Raw genomic sequence first — 15,368 nt, forward strand, 5'->3', positions numbered from 1 at the left:
AAAAAACAAAGATAAAAAAAGAAGAAAAGGAGAGGTTGAACAAATATTTTTATCCCAACGGAATAAAAGCTTAGACTAGCTTGGCTTCTAGTTATGTCTTCCCTATAATAAAATGATATGATGACGGGTGTACTAGCACGGACGTTTTCAACCTTTTTTCCAGCGCGAGTGTCACTGAACCGTTGATCAAATATGGGAAGATCTTTGCGTGCTTACGTAACTTTTCATGCAATACAATAGTTGATGCTTTAGTTTGTTTAACGCGTAACTTGAGAACAATTTTTCTCGAACCGACTGGAAAATTAGGGTAACATAGGCAGTTAAGTCAATTGCACTGCTAAGATTGCCGTTTTTCTCAACTACAGGACAACTTTTATAAGCACATATCCCACAAAGTCACATCTATAATTTCGAGATTTTCGCATCATGTCTTTCAATACGATCAGATCTGTGTTTTTTAATGTTTTGGGTGTTTAAAATCTAGGCGTGAAAGATAACGAGGATGTTGGTAAGGTTGTTGGCTGCAAAATTGACTACAAAAGTGCTCTGGAAATGGATCTCCCAGATGCATGGCAATTGGTTTCTTTTTTTGTTTAGATTATATGCATCAGCAATTTCAACATTGTTGTTCCTCAAGTTGGAATTGCTCTAATTTTTGCAGAGCAATATGCCAATAGTTTTCCAGACTTCTCTAGAGATTACTCCTCATGTTTATGGATTCCAAAGTTCATTCAAAAAATTGCAGGTGAATGGGAGAAATGGTTTGAATGGTAGATCTGGTCTTAGAAAAGCGGTTGCTGCTAAGATTGTTGATAGTAACCTAAAGAGTAGTATTTCAGCAAATGTTAATGGATCGGCAAGAAGGAAAAGTGTTTCAGTTGAAGGAGATTCTATCATGACTCTGACTGCCATGGCCTCTGCAGCCTTAGCAGCTGAGAAGCAAGATGAATGCAAAGCGAGAATAGGAGTAGAGAATAATGTTCCTGTGGATGCTTTTAGATTGGGTAGACTGATTGAAGGTAATCTTCTTTATCGACAGACTTATGTAATCAGATCATATGAGGTTGGAGCAGACAAGACTGCTTCCATTGAGACCTTGATGAACCTTCTTCAGGTATTTAGAATGCTGCCATTATTGTGCTTCATGTTGGAATATTATTAAGTAATTCTTTCTATTTGCATAGTTTTGTGTTTTTAGTTTTTTAGTTTTATTTAACATGAGTACTTTTCGTTGTTTCTATAATGCAAGTTTTTTCAGAAATGTTTGTAGAAGTCTTTGGATGTATTTAAGACATCTGATTTTGATCATTTGATCACGAAACACTTGAATCAATAGAACATTTTATTTGTGTTTTAATTTATGATGTTGTAATTTATGAATTCCAAACCTTAAACGAGTTGGCTTTTTCTTTTAATTATGTTATAGGCATTTGTCTGGGACTCGAACCAAAGACCATCTAAAATCATTGGTGGTTGGTTCCAGATAACTTGCATACCTCGCCTAAAATCGATTGTTTGATTGGGGTCTCTGGTTTATTTCATTACTATATTAGTTGCCTGTCGTATGACCTGCTCTAGTGTTCAGCATTTGCATTAAATTACTTTTGGTTGTTCAGAATTCTTAGTTAAATAACACTTGGTTGCTTAGCATTTTTAGTCTTGGTTTCATACCATATAAATATAAAGCACTTTCTTAATTATTATTACAATGAAAATCAAGATTTGATAATGGTTAATTTTGTTGTGTTGCAGGAAACTGCTCTCAACCATGTGTGGGCTGTTGGATTGGCGGGGGATGGGTTTGGTGCTACACATGAGATGAGTCGACGTAATCTCATTTGGGTCGTAGCTCGCATGCAAGTTCAAATTGACCGCTATCCTTCATGGTAATTATATATATTTTTATAATACATAAATATCTTGTTGCAAATTTCTCTCTATTCTCTTGAAGAAATTTATGGTAATTTGATATATATATATATAGTTTTGATTGGCTAAGCATGGAAAGAGGTCTCTGATCTATTACAAATCATGGTTATGAGGGGTTAGATCATTTATTCTTGAGTTTACGATGGTTTTTTTTTTTTAAATAAGTTAATAAAGTAGATTTTTGTAGTTTTAATATTAAGAAAATTATTTTTTAATATATGAAAGAAATCATAAAGAATCAATGCGTAATAGAATAAAATAATATTGAATTGATATAGTCTGTAAACACATAATGATATAAAGATATATTAATGATAGAAATTGTTTACAGATCTATTATGATTAGGAGTGTATTTTGTTATCTAGATCAATTATGTGAGTGTGAATTTGATTCAATTATATTAATTTAAATTTTTAAAGTTAAAATAAGTAGCTGCAACATTTGATAACATGATTGTGTTTTATTAATATTTTTCAAACTAAAAAAAATTCATTTATGTTATTAATTATTTTTGAATGAAAATGAGAATAATAGAATTAGATTTACATTAAAAAAAAAGGCAAGATAAATCACATTTAATAGATATATGTTGTGTCATATATTTATATTTGTGTGTCTACGATGTTGACACATTTTTATGTTTGTTCAGTTAAATTGGTTTGCAATTATTTTAAATGTTCAATTGATTTACATTTAACAAGTAAGTTGAATTGGCTGTAGAAAGTTGAAATGAAACATATTTTTAATTCCATCTATCTAGGACCAACCATATTGTAGTGGTATATACCAGTATACCCATGCCCTTTTTTCTTTATTTTTTGTGTCCATTTCTAACCTTAATGTCTTACATGCAGTATCTTGTCTACAAGTAACATATTGTCAAGTGAATTTGGTTTTTGAAATCATCGTATCCTAATCTTATTTTCACTTATCCCCAAAGATTTATCTTGATCTCTATATTCATTTTTCATCATCTAGATAAGCCATGTGTGAGGACTTTACCCAAGCCACTTCCATGGTTGTAGGTTTGAACATTGAACTTTTAAAATTCAATATTAATATTTATGTTATGAACATTTTTATTGGTCTTTGCGAGCTAACTTAACACACATTTGTGTTGATTTTAGTACAATGGTTTTGTATTCAAGAACATTCACTCATTCATTTAAAATTGTATTGAAGATCATCATCTACAAGCATGCTATAGTTATTCAGTAATCTTGTCGTAGAAAATTCATTCAAAATCATTTTATTAAATTTTCTTGAAGTACATCATCCAAGGTCTATTGTACACTTGCTTCTTAACTTTGATCTATCTTTCACTCATCACTATTGTATCAATCCAACCAAAAATATGACTAAGCAAAACTTGATCCATAGATCAAGTAGGATCAGGTAGATTCTTTGCAACTTGTTCTTACAAACATTTAAAACAAATACATAAAGATGAATACTTTATAAGCAATAAATATATACTAGATCATGTTTAGATTCAAATAAACATACATGATTTAAAACTAGACTTACAAAATTTTTATTTATACTCACAATGTAAACATTTAAAACAACTACATAGAGATGAAAATGTTATACTAGATCATGTTCAGATTCAAATACACATACATGATTTAGAAATACATTTATAAAAATTACCTTTACGCTCACAATGTGAACTAACATCAAATTCCTAGAGCAATGACAAATATGACAATAACAAAGTGAACGATTTTCTGACATCTCCATTAAAATCATTGCCCTTTCGAAGGATAAAATAAAATTTAAAAATTTGCAAAGTCAATCTAGATATTATCGACATTGCTTCTTGTAATAAAGAAAATGCTCTAATACAAAAGTCAAGAAATTGTTGTTATTACTTGACCTGATTCCATAGACATTTTGCATTGTTCTTAACGTAGGTGTGACGTGGTGGAAGTGGATACATGGGCTTCTGCATCTGGCAAAAATGGTATGAAGCGTGATTGGTTTGTCCGTGATTACAAAACGGGACGCATTTTAGCTCGAGCCACAAGGTAACATCACCAAATTTAGTATTGCAGCCCCAGTTTTTTACAATCTCCTTTGTTCTTCTTTTGTAAAGAGCATTTAATGGATTTTTTTGGTTTGGAAATAGTACATGGGTAATGATGAACAGAGAAACCAGAAAGCTATCTAAAATTCCAGAAGCAGTCAAGGAAGAAATCCAGCCTTACTTTCTTGAAAGGACAGCTATTGTAGCTCACGATACAAAGAAACTATATAAACTAGATGAATGCACTGCTCAACACATTAAGTCTGAGCTGACGGTAAGCTTTTAACATCTCCAATGTTCATGTTTTCAAAATATTTCACAGTCCATAATGATAGTAAAATGTCTCTATAACGGATTGGGGATCTAATTCGTTCATGTGGAAACGAGGTCATGAAATCTAGTATCCTCCCAAACTATATGGTATTGGAAGACATTTTACATCACTCACGTTAAAAAGTTTATTCACACATTATTGTTTATAAAAGATCTATCCAATTTACTACTGTTATACAATTTATTGTGTTTTATATGTTTGATTAATAGAAAGCTGGGAATTGGTAGAGTTTCTTATATTAATGAGGTCATGAAATCTAGTATCCTCCCAAACTATATGGTATTGGAAGACATATTACATCACTCACGTTAAAAAGTTTATCCACACACTGTTGTTTATAAAAGATCTATCCAATTTACTACTGTTATACAATTTATTGTGTTTTATATGTTTGAATAATAGAAAGCTGGGAATTGGTAGAGGGTTTTATATTAATGAGGTCATGAGGTCTAGTATCCTCCCAAATTACATGGTATTGGAGGATGTTTTACATCACTCACCATTAAAAAGTTTACCCACGCACTGTAGTTTTTAAAAGACCCACCCAATTACTATTGTTATACAACTTATTGTGTTTTATATGCTTGATTAATAGAAAGTTGGGAATTGGTAGAGCTTCTTGTGGTAATAAGGTCATGGGGTCTAGTATCTTCTCAAACTACATGATATTGGAGAATGTTTTACATCACTCACCATTAAAAAGTTTACCCATGCACTGTAGTTTATAAAAGACCCACCCCAATCACTATTGTTATACAACTTATTGTGTTTTATATGCTTGATTAATAGAAAGTTGGGAATTGGTAGAGCTTCTTGTGGTAATAAGGTCATGGGGTCTAGTATCCTCTCAAACTACATGATATTGGAGAATGTTTTACATCACTCACCATTAAAAAGTTTACCCACGCACTGTAGTTTATAAAAGACCCACCCAATTCATTATTATTATACAACTTATTGTGTTTTATATGTTTGATTAATAGAAAGTTGGGAATTGGTAGAGCTTCTTGTGATAATAAGATCATGGGGTCTAGTATCCTCTCAAACTACATGATATTGGAGGGTGTTTTACATCACTCACCGTTTTAAAAAGTTTACCCACACGCACTTTAGTTTATAAAAGACCTATCTAACTCACTATTGTTATACAGCTTATCCTATTTTATATACTTGACTAATAGAAAATTGAAAATTATTTTTACAGCCAAAAAGAAGTGACTTGGACGTGAACCAGCATGTGAACAACGTTAAATACGTTGGCTGGATACTTGAGGTGAAGCTTGAGATTTTTGCTTCATTTTATTGTAATACTGCATGTCCTTGGCTGGATTAATAACATGTTTTTGGGCATTATATTTGCAGAGTGTGCCTCTACAAATATTAGAAAACAATGAACTGGTGAATATGACTTTGGAGTACAAACGAGAATGTGGGCAAACACATGTGCTTCAGTCATTGACACACCTACAATCTGAATTTGCTGACATTGATCCCAAAAGCAAACGCATTGATGATCTACAGTTGATGCATTTGCTTCGAATGCAAAGAGCAGGGTCTGAAATTGTTAGAGCAAGAACCGATTGGAGGCCAAAAATGGACGAGAAATCTACAATCTTATTTGCTTAGTATATTAATATAATGTAAATGGATAGTTTATTTATTTTGAGTAAAATTATTCTTGCTTTCATAATATGAGATGGAGGAATTTGATTCTCATTCCTCTAGCTAAAAAGAAGGAAAAGAGAAAGAAGAAGATCCGTGATAGGGGACAGCTTTATAAGCTTATATGAGTCCCAAACGGGTGTTACAAAATAGGATACGCTATGTTGTTTAATGATATGCATTTTGAGATTTATATGAAAATCATTTTTTAAAATTGTAACAAAAGGTTGCATATTGGCAAACTTAAGAAGTGCATATTGTATTTGGAATATAAAATGTTAAATTGGGATGAAAAATTAGTAATATAATTATATTATAATTTATATATATGGGATGTGAGATCTTTAAACATACAAATAAAAAGATATGTTAAAGTAAGAATTATAGTTATAAAATCGAAATTGGTTCAATGTGAATATTAACTATCATGACATTATGACAGAATTAATATTTCATTCTTTAAGACTTGGGTGCCTTACCATATTCTAAAAATGTTTCATGATATAGTTAAAACATTTTTTTTCCAAAACTACTTGACATAATTCGGACCTGGGTTCCTTACCAAGTAGTCCAATCCCATAGCTACAACACACAAGGAAAGAAAAAAATTAAGTGAAAACACATTTTTATTACATTTGTTAAAAAATTCATTACAATATGATTATTTGCAAGACAAAAATATCTTCATTTTATCTTCCCAACATCTGGGATAGATGCACATATTACATGGATAATTGGACCTCGGGATCGAAGGGATACTAATGCAGATTAGTTCTAGTGTTTGGAGCCAATATATAAACATCTTGAGAACCCATGGAGGGGAGGATCAAGAGTTAGGGGAAGGTAGATCCAAAAAACTTTCATTTTGGTATTTTCTCAATAATAAGCGCATGGTAGATTGTGTGCTAGTATGTGGGACCAATGTGTCGAGTGTGACTATTATGTGTAGGATTGTGGGCATGAAAGATTTCTATTATAATCAATAAAAAACATACTTTTTTATTTGCATTCAATCTTCTATTGTCCTTTGTGTGTAGCTTGGCTACAAGACTAGATAGTCCATTCCATACCCTCCAGCATTAACGCAACCATGGTCCAGAGGGTCCTCAAAGAGAACAATCTGGATCATGCAACAAGAGTAACACAATGGAAGCAACAACACAAAATGTAGAAAATTCAAGATAAGACATCTACAATATCATAGATTCATCATAAACTAGCTAGCAACATGCAGGCAAATATGCAAGCTTATAGGCCTTATTATAGAATAGATTCCAAAATACAATCCATCCGGATCTCCAAGAGGTGCTCTGATTACAAAGCATGAAATGGAATCATCATATCTCTTTGCTATCTCCCAAATGATCAAATACAATAATATATATAGCATCCGGAACACATCCGGGTCGGCCACAAAAGATTAAATTCTCCAAGATAGGAAATGAAATGTGTAAAATAGGGCGGACCCAAAGCACGAAGATCTCCTCCACCAAGGATGCAAATGAAGTGTGGACCATAAAAGAAGGCTGACCAAGGGCCCGGGAACATCGTGTGTGGTGTCAATTAGATCTGAAAGCCAAGAAAATGCTCCGCAAGAGAAGAAATCTCCAACTAGCTGTTAAGCTCAAAACTGCTTCAGGAACCAAGAAATAGACAATCTGGAAGTGACAACTTGTCGGAGAAAGATCCAAATGAACTGAAAATCTAGAACAAGGAACGAGAACAAGTTTGGAAGCCAAAGATCTTATCTACAACATAAAATGAACAACTTGCGGAGAATGCCAGAAGAAACACAAAAGTTGCAACACATAACAAAACTAAAACAAATATTTTTGGTTGATGCAAGCTAGCTCATTGACCAGGGATGCTCATGCATCAAGCATTTACTGCATTAATTTATTATCAATACACAATAAATATGCATTGAGAGAATGAAATATATAATCATGAGTATGTACCTATATATATATTTTGATAACACCTTGATCAATGAACATATACTTGCAAATACTTAAAGGTGGGTATGTATAAACAATGCACATATAGTTACATTGAGTGGATGTTTATTATGTATAACACCAAATTTTTAATTAAATCATTTATGACTTGATATGAGTGTGTGTGTGTGTATGCCTCCTACAAATCTATGACCAAAATATAACTATGCATACAAAACTAGGTAGGGATGATGGTATAGTCATACAATTGTACAAAATTTCATAAAATTATATAGATTTTTGTATAGGGGTCCTTAAGGACCTAATTTTTTTTGCAACATTTTCTATTAAGCATAATATGGAAAATTATGTATCAAAAGTCATCTCTCGACCCTCTTGAATGTGACCATAAAGTCCATTTCATGATACATGGATCTCTCGACCCTCTTGAATGTGACCATAAAGTCCATTTCATGATACATGGTTCTTGTAAAAAGTTGGTTCTCAAAACCCCTTCATAAAAGAATTCACCTACAAGATTAAAATCATATAAGCTCACAAATACGTATTTTTGATGTATCAATTCGCATGTCAAGTTCACCAAAATATATTGCATGCAAATAAAATTCCTAAAAATAACATCAAATGAAGACTAGTTCAAGTCTAATACATGCAAACATTAGGATGATCATATGTGATGTGTTGATATATGAAATGTGGTTTCTCATAAAACCATTAGCATGATAGTATTATTTAAGATGTTGAATGATCAATAGACAACATAACAATATTATGATACTGGATTCAATAAGAAATAAGATAGCATAATAATATGATGAAGGTGGATTCTTGAATGGATAACATTATAGCATGATAATAAGATATGCTCTAATGGAATGGGGGGCCTTCAATTTATAGACTTTTGGAGAGCTAAATCAAGGGCCAATATGCATTGGTTAATGGATGACTATAATTTGAGAAATATGTTCAAGCATAGATTGAAGTTATAGTCACATGAGAAGTGTGTCATGAGGTGTCTTGAGCTAGTAGGTATGAGGAATGGAGCTCCCACAATTCATGAGAGCTCTCACGCAAGGGGGATTAGATAAATGTCAAAAGGGGATTCATTGAAAAAGGTGGATAGGATGTCAATGGTGTAGATTTGACATAGGAAATAGTGGCTGGATAAGATTTGGTTGGAAATTTGAAATTGATTTCTTGTGAGGAAAGGTTTGATTTCTAAAAAGATGAGATTTTATTTCTAGAAAGGCAATATTTGAATTCTAGAAAGTAAAAATTTGTTTTGTTGCACATTCCCAAGGAGGTTTTGAATTTACAATAAAGATTTTTAATTAAAAGGGGATTCTTATCACATATGCACATGATCATGGATTAATTAAAGCCTAAGTCAATTAAATATGTATTAATTATTTTTAAATTTAGTTGGAGGATTTGAGGGATGAGGTTAAACTTAATCAAATAAATATAAATTTATTTAATTATGGTGGGATATAAAGTTGAATTTTAAAATCAATAAATGTATTTTTTTTAATTAAGGGTGATAGATAAAGCTAAAGGGTTGATTGATTTAGTAACATTTTATTTAATTTGTTAGGATGAGGTAAAATCATATGTGGCCAAGAATAGGTGTGCTAAAATACTTCAATTTCAATATTTTTGTGATTATGATCAGATATATGGCCATATTATAGGCTTATGTGTAATATTAAAACATAAATCTAAGATGTTATTGATAACAAGATGATTCGAGTTGAGGATATTAATCATAAAAGAAATGAACTTGTAGTATCTCAATGTAAAGGAGTGTAAATGGATAAGGGGGATCATCCTAAGCCTAGTCATAACAAATGTAATGATTTCACGAACAAAAATTAAGGATATAGTTAGCACATCTCTTGGTAGTATTACAAATATTAATATTTAACAAAACGTCAATGAAGGTAAGATCTACATAGAAGTGAGCATAAATAAATCATCATAATGTTTATGATTAAAATTTCTACTCCAAAGAAAATTTATAATAGAATAAAAAATATACAAAGATAATCAAGAAGAGCCAACAACTACAACATATACATCTCTAGTTTGACATTTTCATTATCATGATCAATATGATAATGATGAAACATCTATGGAAATTTGACACAAATGGCAACATAAAATGTGTTATATTTATACACAACTTTGATTTATATAGATATAATAAATTATCCTCCATTATTATCATTTCCACATGGGCATCAAATCATCATAGAGTATACAATAATGAGATGATATATATTTTGATACATCTAAGTTATAAAATTGTCATATTACACCAAAAATTTGCATGTATAACCTTGGTTAGCCTCATGCTCTACTTTATCTTAGTATATACTATGGTCATGTTTTTTTTCATATGTTTACTTGATGATGCGACTTAGGGGTGGGGAATTTTATGGTAGGTTATGTCCACTTAATTTGCTTCCATTAGGTGCATCATAATCACACGTTCTAAAATTTGATCAAACACACAAGTAACTAGGTATTAGGTACATAGTTTTTTATTTATATCGCACTCAATTTTTATTCACACTTCGAATTCTCTATCTTTGATTTGTGGGCACAAATTTTTAGTACAAACAATTTGAGAAACATATTATCTAATAATTCCATTTCTAGCTTATGATCAACTCCATAGATTGGGGATTTTTCTTTGATGGTATGAAAAGTTCAATAGATTCTTATTATACATTAGGGACAAAGGTAAAATAACTTGTTCTGATTATTCATATTTTTTATAAATCCTTTACTATAATTTTTATATATAATTCACCTTTTTTGATTATCTACACAACAAAATTGGGAGAAAGTGTAGAGGAGAAAATTGCACACTACAATATTTTCCCCAATTTTTATAATACTTTACTTAGCTTTCATTAATGCATAATTCTACCACCTATTTGGCTCTTTTGGCATATGTACTCATTAACTCCAAGCCTATAACAACCACTCTAATGTATAAAATTCTCAAGTTCAAAACATGCATGTCTCAAATTCATTAGTATATTTACCATTCTAGATGACATCATAAGCACAATGTAGTTCCTTGTTTTGAAATTCATATTTATTGCTTTACAAGGATGAGAACCTTAGGATGGGACTATTACCCATCAATGTGTATGCCTAAAGAGTTAAATTAAGCAAATTGGACTATGCATTTCAGAATATAATGCAAGGTCATTTTTAAACATTAGTCACTAAAATATATGCTCAAAAGCATCAATTAATTTCAATGTTAATTAGTATTAGATTCATTAGTTTAATATTCAAGATTTATATCTTCTCAATTTTGATCTTTATTGTCAAGAAACACCACACAAGGTATTTCTCATATCTAAATTAGCATTACAATCAACATGCATTAGTGTTGATTTGCATTAAATGTCAATAATATTAATTGCCCCTTTTCTTTTTTAAATTTCAATATTGTCAAAAAAGCCCAAGGGCTCAACTATCATCAAGGAAGTTTCATATTTCCTTCCATACATACTAAGCTTGCGACAATGCTTTTTAACACCAAAATATTTTCCAAACACAAGCATAAACCTAGGGCAACATTTTTGTATAGGTATTAAAAGAGAAACTCCCAACCTTATGAACTCACACCACCTTAACGAAATTATGATAGAATCACATGCCAACATTCAAAGATCTCAGAGTTTGTTCATCTTAGATCTTTCATAGTAAATCCAATACCATATCCTTGATATAATTTTTTTTACAAATCTCTATTGACAATATCAAAACAAACTCAATTTCTCAATAAACTTTAATTTCTTTCACTTTTATTTATCACTTACATTTATTTTCTTTCTTTTAATATTTTAAATATCAACACCTAATTGCCTTAATTTATTTATCATATCCTATTTAACCATCAACATTAACTTAACATTAACTTAGAATCTACCAAACCAATTACATTTGAATGAGAGCTTTATTCCAATTTGATCTAAGCTAAAAGTCCTCATGATATCATTTCGAAATTATTATCAATTTTGTCTTGTTTGGTTTGTTAAACCAAACATTCTCCTATAACACACGTAATGGCCCTTACTAAAGACTAAATCTTAAAAATATATACATAATGGATGCATTGATGCTTGTCCCTGTCTTCCTCTGAATTAATGATTATATAACGAATTTGTACAGCACTATTTTTGTTTATTAATTTAGAACGGAGAATCCCACACACTTCAAACATTCCCGACCATCTTCAAGGAAATAGCCTAATTTTTTACCGTATTATCAATTGGATTTTACTTTCTTCACGATATTCTCTGCAGTCCTCTAAATTTGTTACACTTGTGTTTGATTATAAGAGTATAAGAGCTTCGCATTACAGTTTGCCTACCTGAACAACCTTTTCTTCCTGTGGGCATTGCCTTTAACGTGAAGTTATAGTTTACCAGGCCATAGATAAACCAAATACATGAAAGCTTAGCATTTAAAACGGAGAGATTAGTATTTAACCATTTATTGCCTAAAATTGTCAACCCACATGCTCGCAACTAAATTAAATTCACCGGACTGTCTCACAATCAAACTCTGATCACTATTTATAACATGGCCGCGTATATGTCTCCATTGTTAAATTGTTCAGAGTCTATAGAAACAAGAAGTTTATTTTTGTTTTCAGAAGGGAAAGAAAGCTATGGCTACAGAGCGTATGGCCACGATTCTTAGCATTGATGGAGGAGGAGTTAGAGGGATCATCCCAGGAGTGATCCTCGATTTTCTAGAGGGAAAACTCCAGGTATTCTAAAATAGCAGGATCATTAAGAAACAGTAGGAAAGCCATATTAAAATTGTTGTATTTTGATAGAATTTTTTATATGATTTATGAGTTTGTTTTGTTATTTGGTATGGATGTAAAAGTTTGTGTTGAGATCTTTTTGACTAAGAATTAAAAACTGAAGGGTATCCATTCCATTAAAGTTGTGTAGGACATGATATCATTTCTTATATCCTACTTTTGAAGGTTTCAATCTTGATAGGTGGTGTAATGAAAGAGCATACCATCATTCTTATCAATTATCGGCAACCAAATTTTTATTGTCGTATTTTCTACAATTTCGTTCAGTTTATATTTTTGATCTCAAAATTATTGATTTAGACTAATCAACAGGAACTAGATGGTCCAGATGTAAGGCTTGCGGATTATTTTGATGTCATCGCTGGAACAAGTACAGGCGGACTAATTACAGCCATGATAACAGCTCCTGATAGCCAAAATCGTCCTCTGTTTGCAGCAAAAGATATTGTCAAGTTTTATTGGGACAATTCGGATAAGATTTTTCCTTCTTATACGTTAGTATCTGTTGAGCTACAGTTCATTTAAATCAATTAAGACTCAAACCTAGAACCTTTCATTTACTTTCATAATTATTTCTAGATAAATTTAACTGATTTCAAACCCCCTGTGCTTTCTTGACAGCCCTTTATGTACACTATGTCATATGCTGACAGGACCCAAATACTCTAACAAATACCTCCACTCTTTAGTTAACAAATACCTTGATAAAAAACGGCTGCATCAAACGCTCACAAACGTGGTGATTCCAGCTTATGATATAAAACTACGACTGCCTTCAATCTTCTCTACCTTTCAGGTGTTTTCAAAGCTCTTTTGTGAGATTTCACTTTTTTGGTTTTTACTTTTTTTTCATGTATCCCATCACTATTTCTTATACCATTAATTTTCCCACTTTTGCAGTCTAAGGTAGAGGTGTCCAAGGATGCACTTCTATCTGATGTATGCATGGGGACCTCTGCAGCTCCAACGTATTTACCTCCTTACTATTTTGAAACCTCAGATTCTGATGGAAAAAAAACAAGTTTCAATTTAATAGATGGAGGAGTAGTTGCTTCAAATCCAGTAAGCCATGTTACACTATGTCGATCAAACATTAGATGACATTTTTTATATTTGAAAGCTAACCATGAAAAGGTTTCTGCAGACCCTGTTAGCCATAAACGAGATCATAAAGGAAGAACTTAAAAAAAGCTCAGAGTTTCCATCCATGAGCCCTAAGGTAGATTACCCTCCAATTTTAAGTTCTATTATAGACAGAAATGCAAAAAATTAATATATTTCTTTTACTTATTTGGACTGCAAAAATTAGATAACCTCGTTATAATGGATAACCCGTATAACATAGGGTGCACTGGATAAACTTTTTAATTTATGATAAATATTAGAGCTTGGATTGCTTTTGGACAGGATTACAGTAAGTTTATTGTAATATCTCTTGGAACGGGACATGAAGCAAGTGGTAGCTACACTGCAAAAGAAGCCAGCAAATGGGGGATTTTTAGTTGGTTTTACAACAACGGAGATATTCCCATCCTGAATATGTATGGAGATGCCAGTGATGACGTAGTCGACATTAACCTCTCTGTGGTTTTCGAATCTTTTCAGTGCACTCAAAACTATCTGAGAATCCAGGTTTTCAAACAGTTTACATTAAACTTTCTAGTCATATGCTTGGATAGTCAATAAGTATTTATAACATATATGATGTTAATTTGTATGCTGTTTTAAATTTGATTATGTCAAGATTTCGGATCATATTCTGTGATCCATCATTTTTTCCTTATATTTTTTTATCATTGTGATGAATGTGATTCGAAATATTGATATAAAAAAACTCCCACAATCAAATTCAGAAGCAGCATACAAATTGTTTCATACATTATAAAAATCTTCATCATCATACTTTGATATATGATGTTGTTAGGCAATGAACTTAACTGGAAGTGAAGCACAGTTGGACGATGGGTCAAAGGGAAAATTGGCACAGCTAATAAAAATAGCAGAAAATTTGCTTGACAAGCCCGTTTGCAGAAGAAATTTGAATACGGGTGAATTTGAGCCCATTCCAGATGTGTGCACCAATAAGGACGCCCTTATTAGGTATGGAAATTGAAGGTTTTTAATGCATACAATACTTATAATTCATCAAGCAACTTTTCATGAATCTAAAATTTTGTTGCAGGTTTGCAAAGTTACTGTCAGAACAGAGGAAACTTCGTCCTCCTCGTCAACGTGACTGAACATAACCCATTCTTGTATAATGTCAATGATTCACAACTGAAATCTGACTGTTACTATTAAAAAAAATATTGAAGAATAAAAGTACCTTTCATAGTGTTGGAAAGTGAAGGTGACTTTCCAACCATTTTTATCAACCTCTCACCTGCTTTTGACTACTATGTCATTTTTAATTCATCCAAAACCTCGTTAGCTTGGTATTAGATAAGGTAGGCCCTTCAATTCTATCCTATGAGGAAGTCGACAAAAGTTCCATTCTCTTTCCTAAAAGAGAATGAAATGATTAATCAGGTTTGAAAAAATAATAATCTAATTTAAATAATTGAATTATATAGATATTGGTATTTTTATTATTAGTG

At 31.7% G+C, this 15,368-nt stretch overlaps 2 protein-coding genes across 2 annotated transcripts; both read left to right on the forward strand.

Annotated features, from left to right (window-relative positions):
• The first annotated feature begins 587 nt into the window (after positions 1-587).
• On the forward strand, positions 588-6,169 carry LOC131078043 (palmitoyl-acyl carrier protein thioesterase, chloroplastic). The gene is made up of 6 exons (XM_058015663.2): positions 588-1,114; positions 1,753-1,886; positions 3,847-3,960; positions 4,062-4,233; positions 5,498-5,566; positions 5,656-6,169. Exons 1-6 carry the CDS (start codon positions 668-670, stop codon positions 5,917-5,919), a joined length of 1,200 nt encoding a protein of 399 aa, XP_057871646.2. The 5' UTR covers positions 588-667; the 3' UTR covers positions 5,920-6,169.
• Positions 6,170-12,477: 6,308 nt separating this feature from the next.
• On the forward strand, positions 12,478-15,146 carry LOC131078044 (patatin-like protein 2). Its single transcript, XM_058015664.2, has 8 exons — positions 12,478-12,711; positions 13,084-13,265; positions 13,393-13,567; positions 13,672-13,833; positions 13,916-13,990; positions 14,179-14,403; positions 14,696-14,871; positions 14,954-15,146. Exons 1-8 carry the CDS (start codon positions 12,610-12,612, stop codon positions 15,009-15,011), a joined length of 1,155 nt encoding a protein of 384 aa, XP_057871647.2. The 5' UTR covers positions 12,478-12,609; the 3' UTR covers positions 15,012-15,146.
• The last annotated feature ends 222 nt before the right edge of the window (positions 15,147-15,368 follow it).

This window comes from Cryptomeria japonica, chromosome 8 (assembly GCF_030272615.1).
Source record: "Cryptomeria japonica chromosome 8, Sugi_1.0, whole genome shotgun sequence".
In the NCBI taxonomy this organism is placed as follows: Eukaryota; Viridiplantae; Streptophyta; class Pinopsida; order Cupressales; family Cupressaceae; genus Cryptomeria; species Cryptomeria japonica.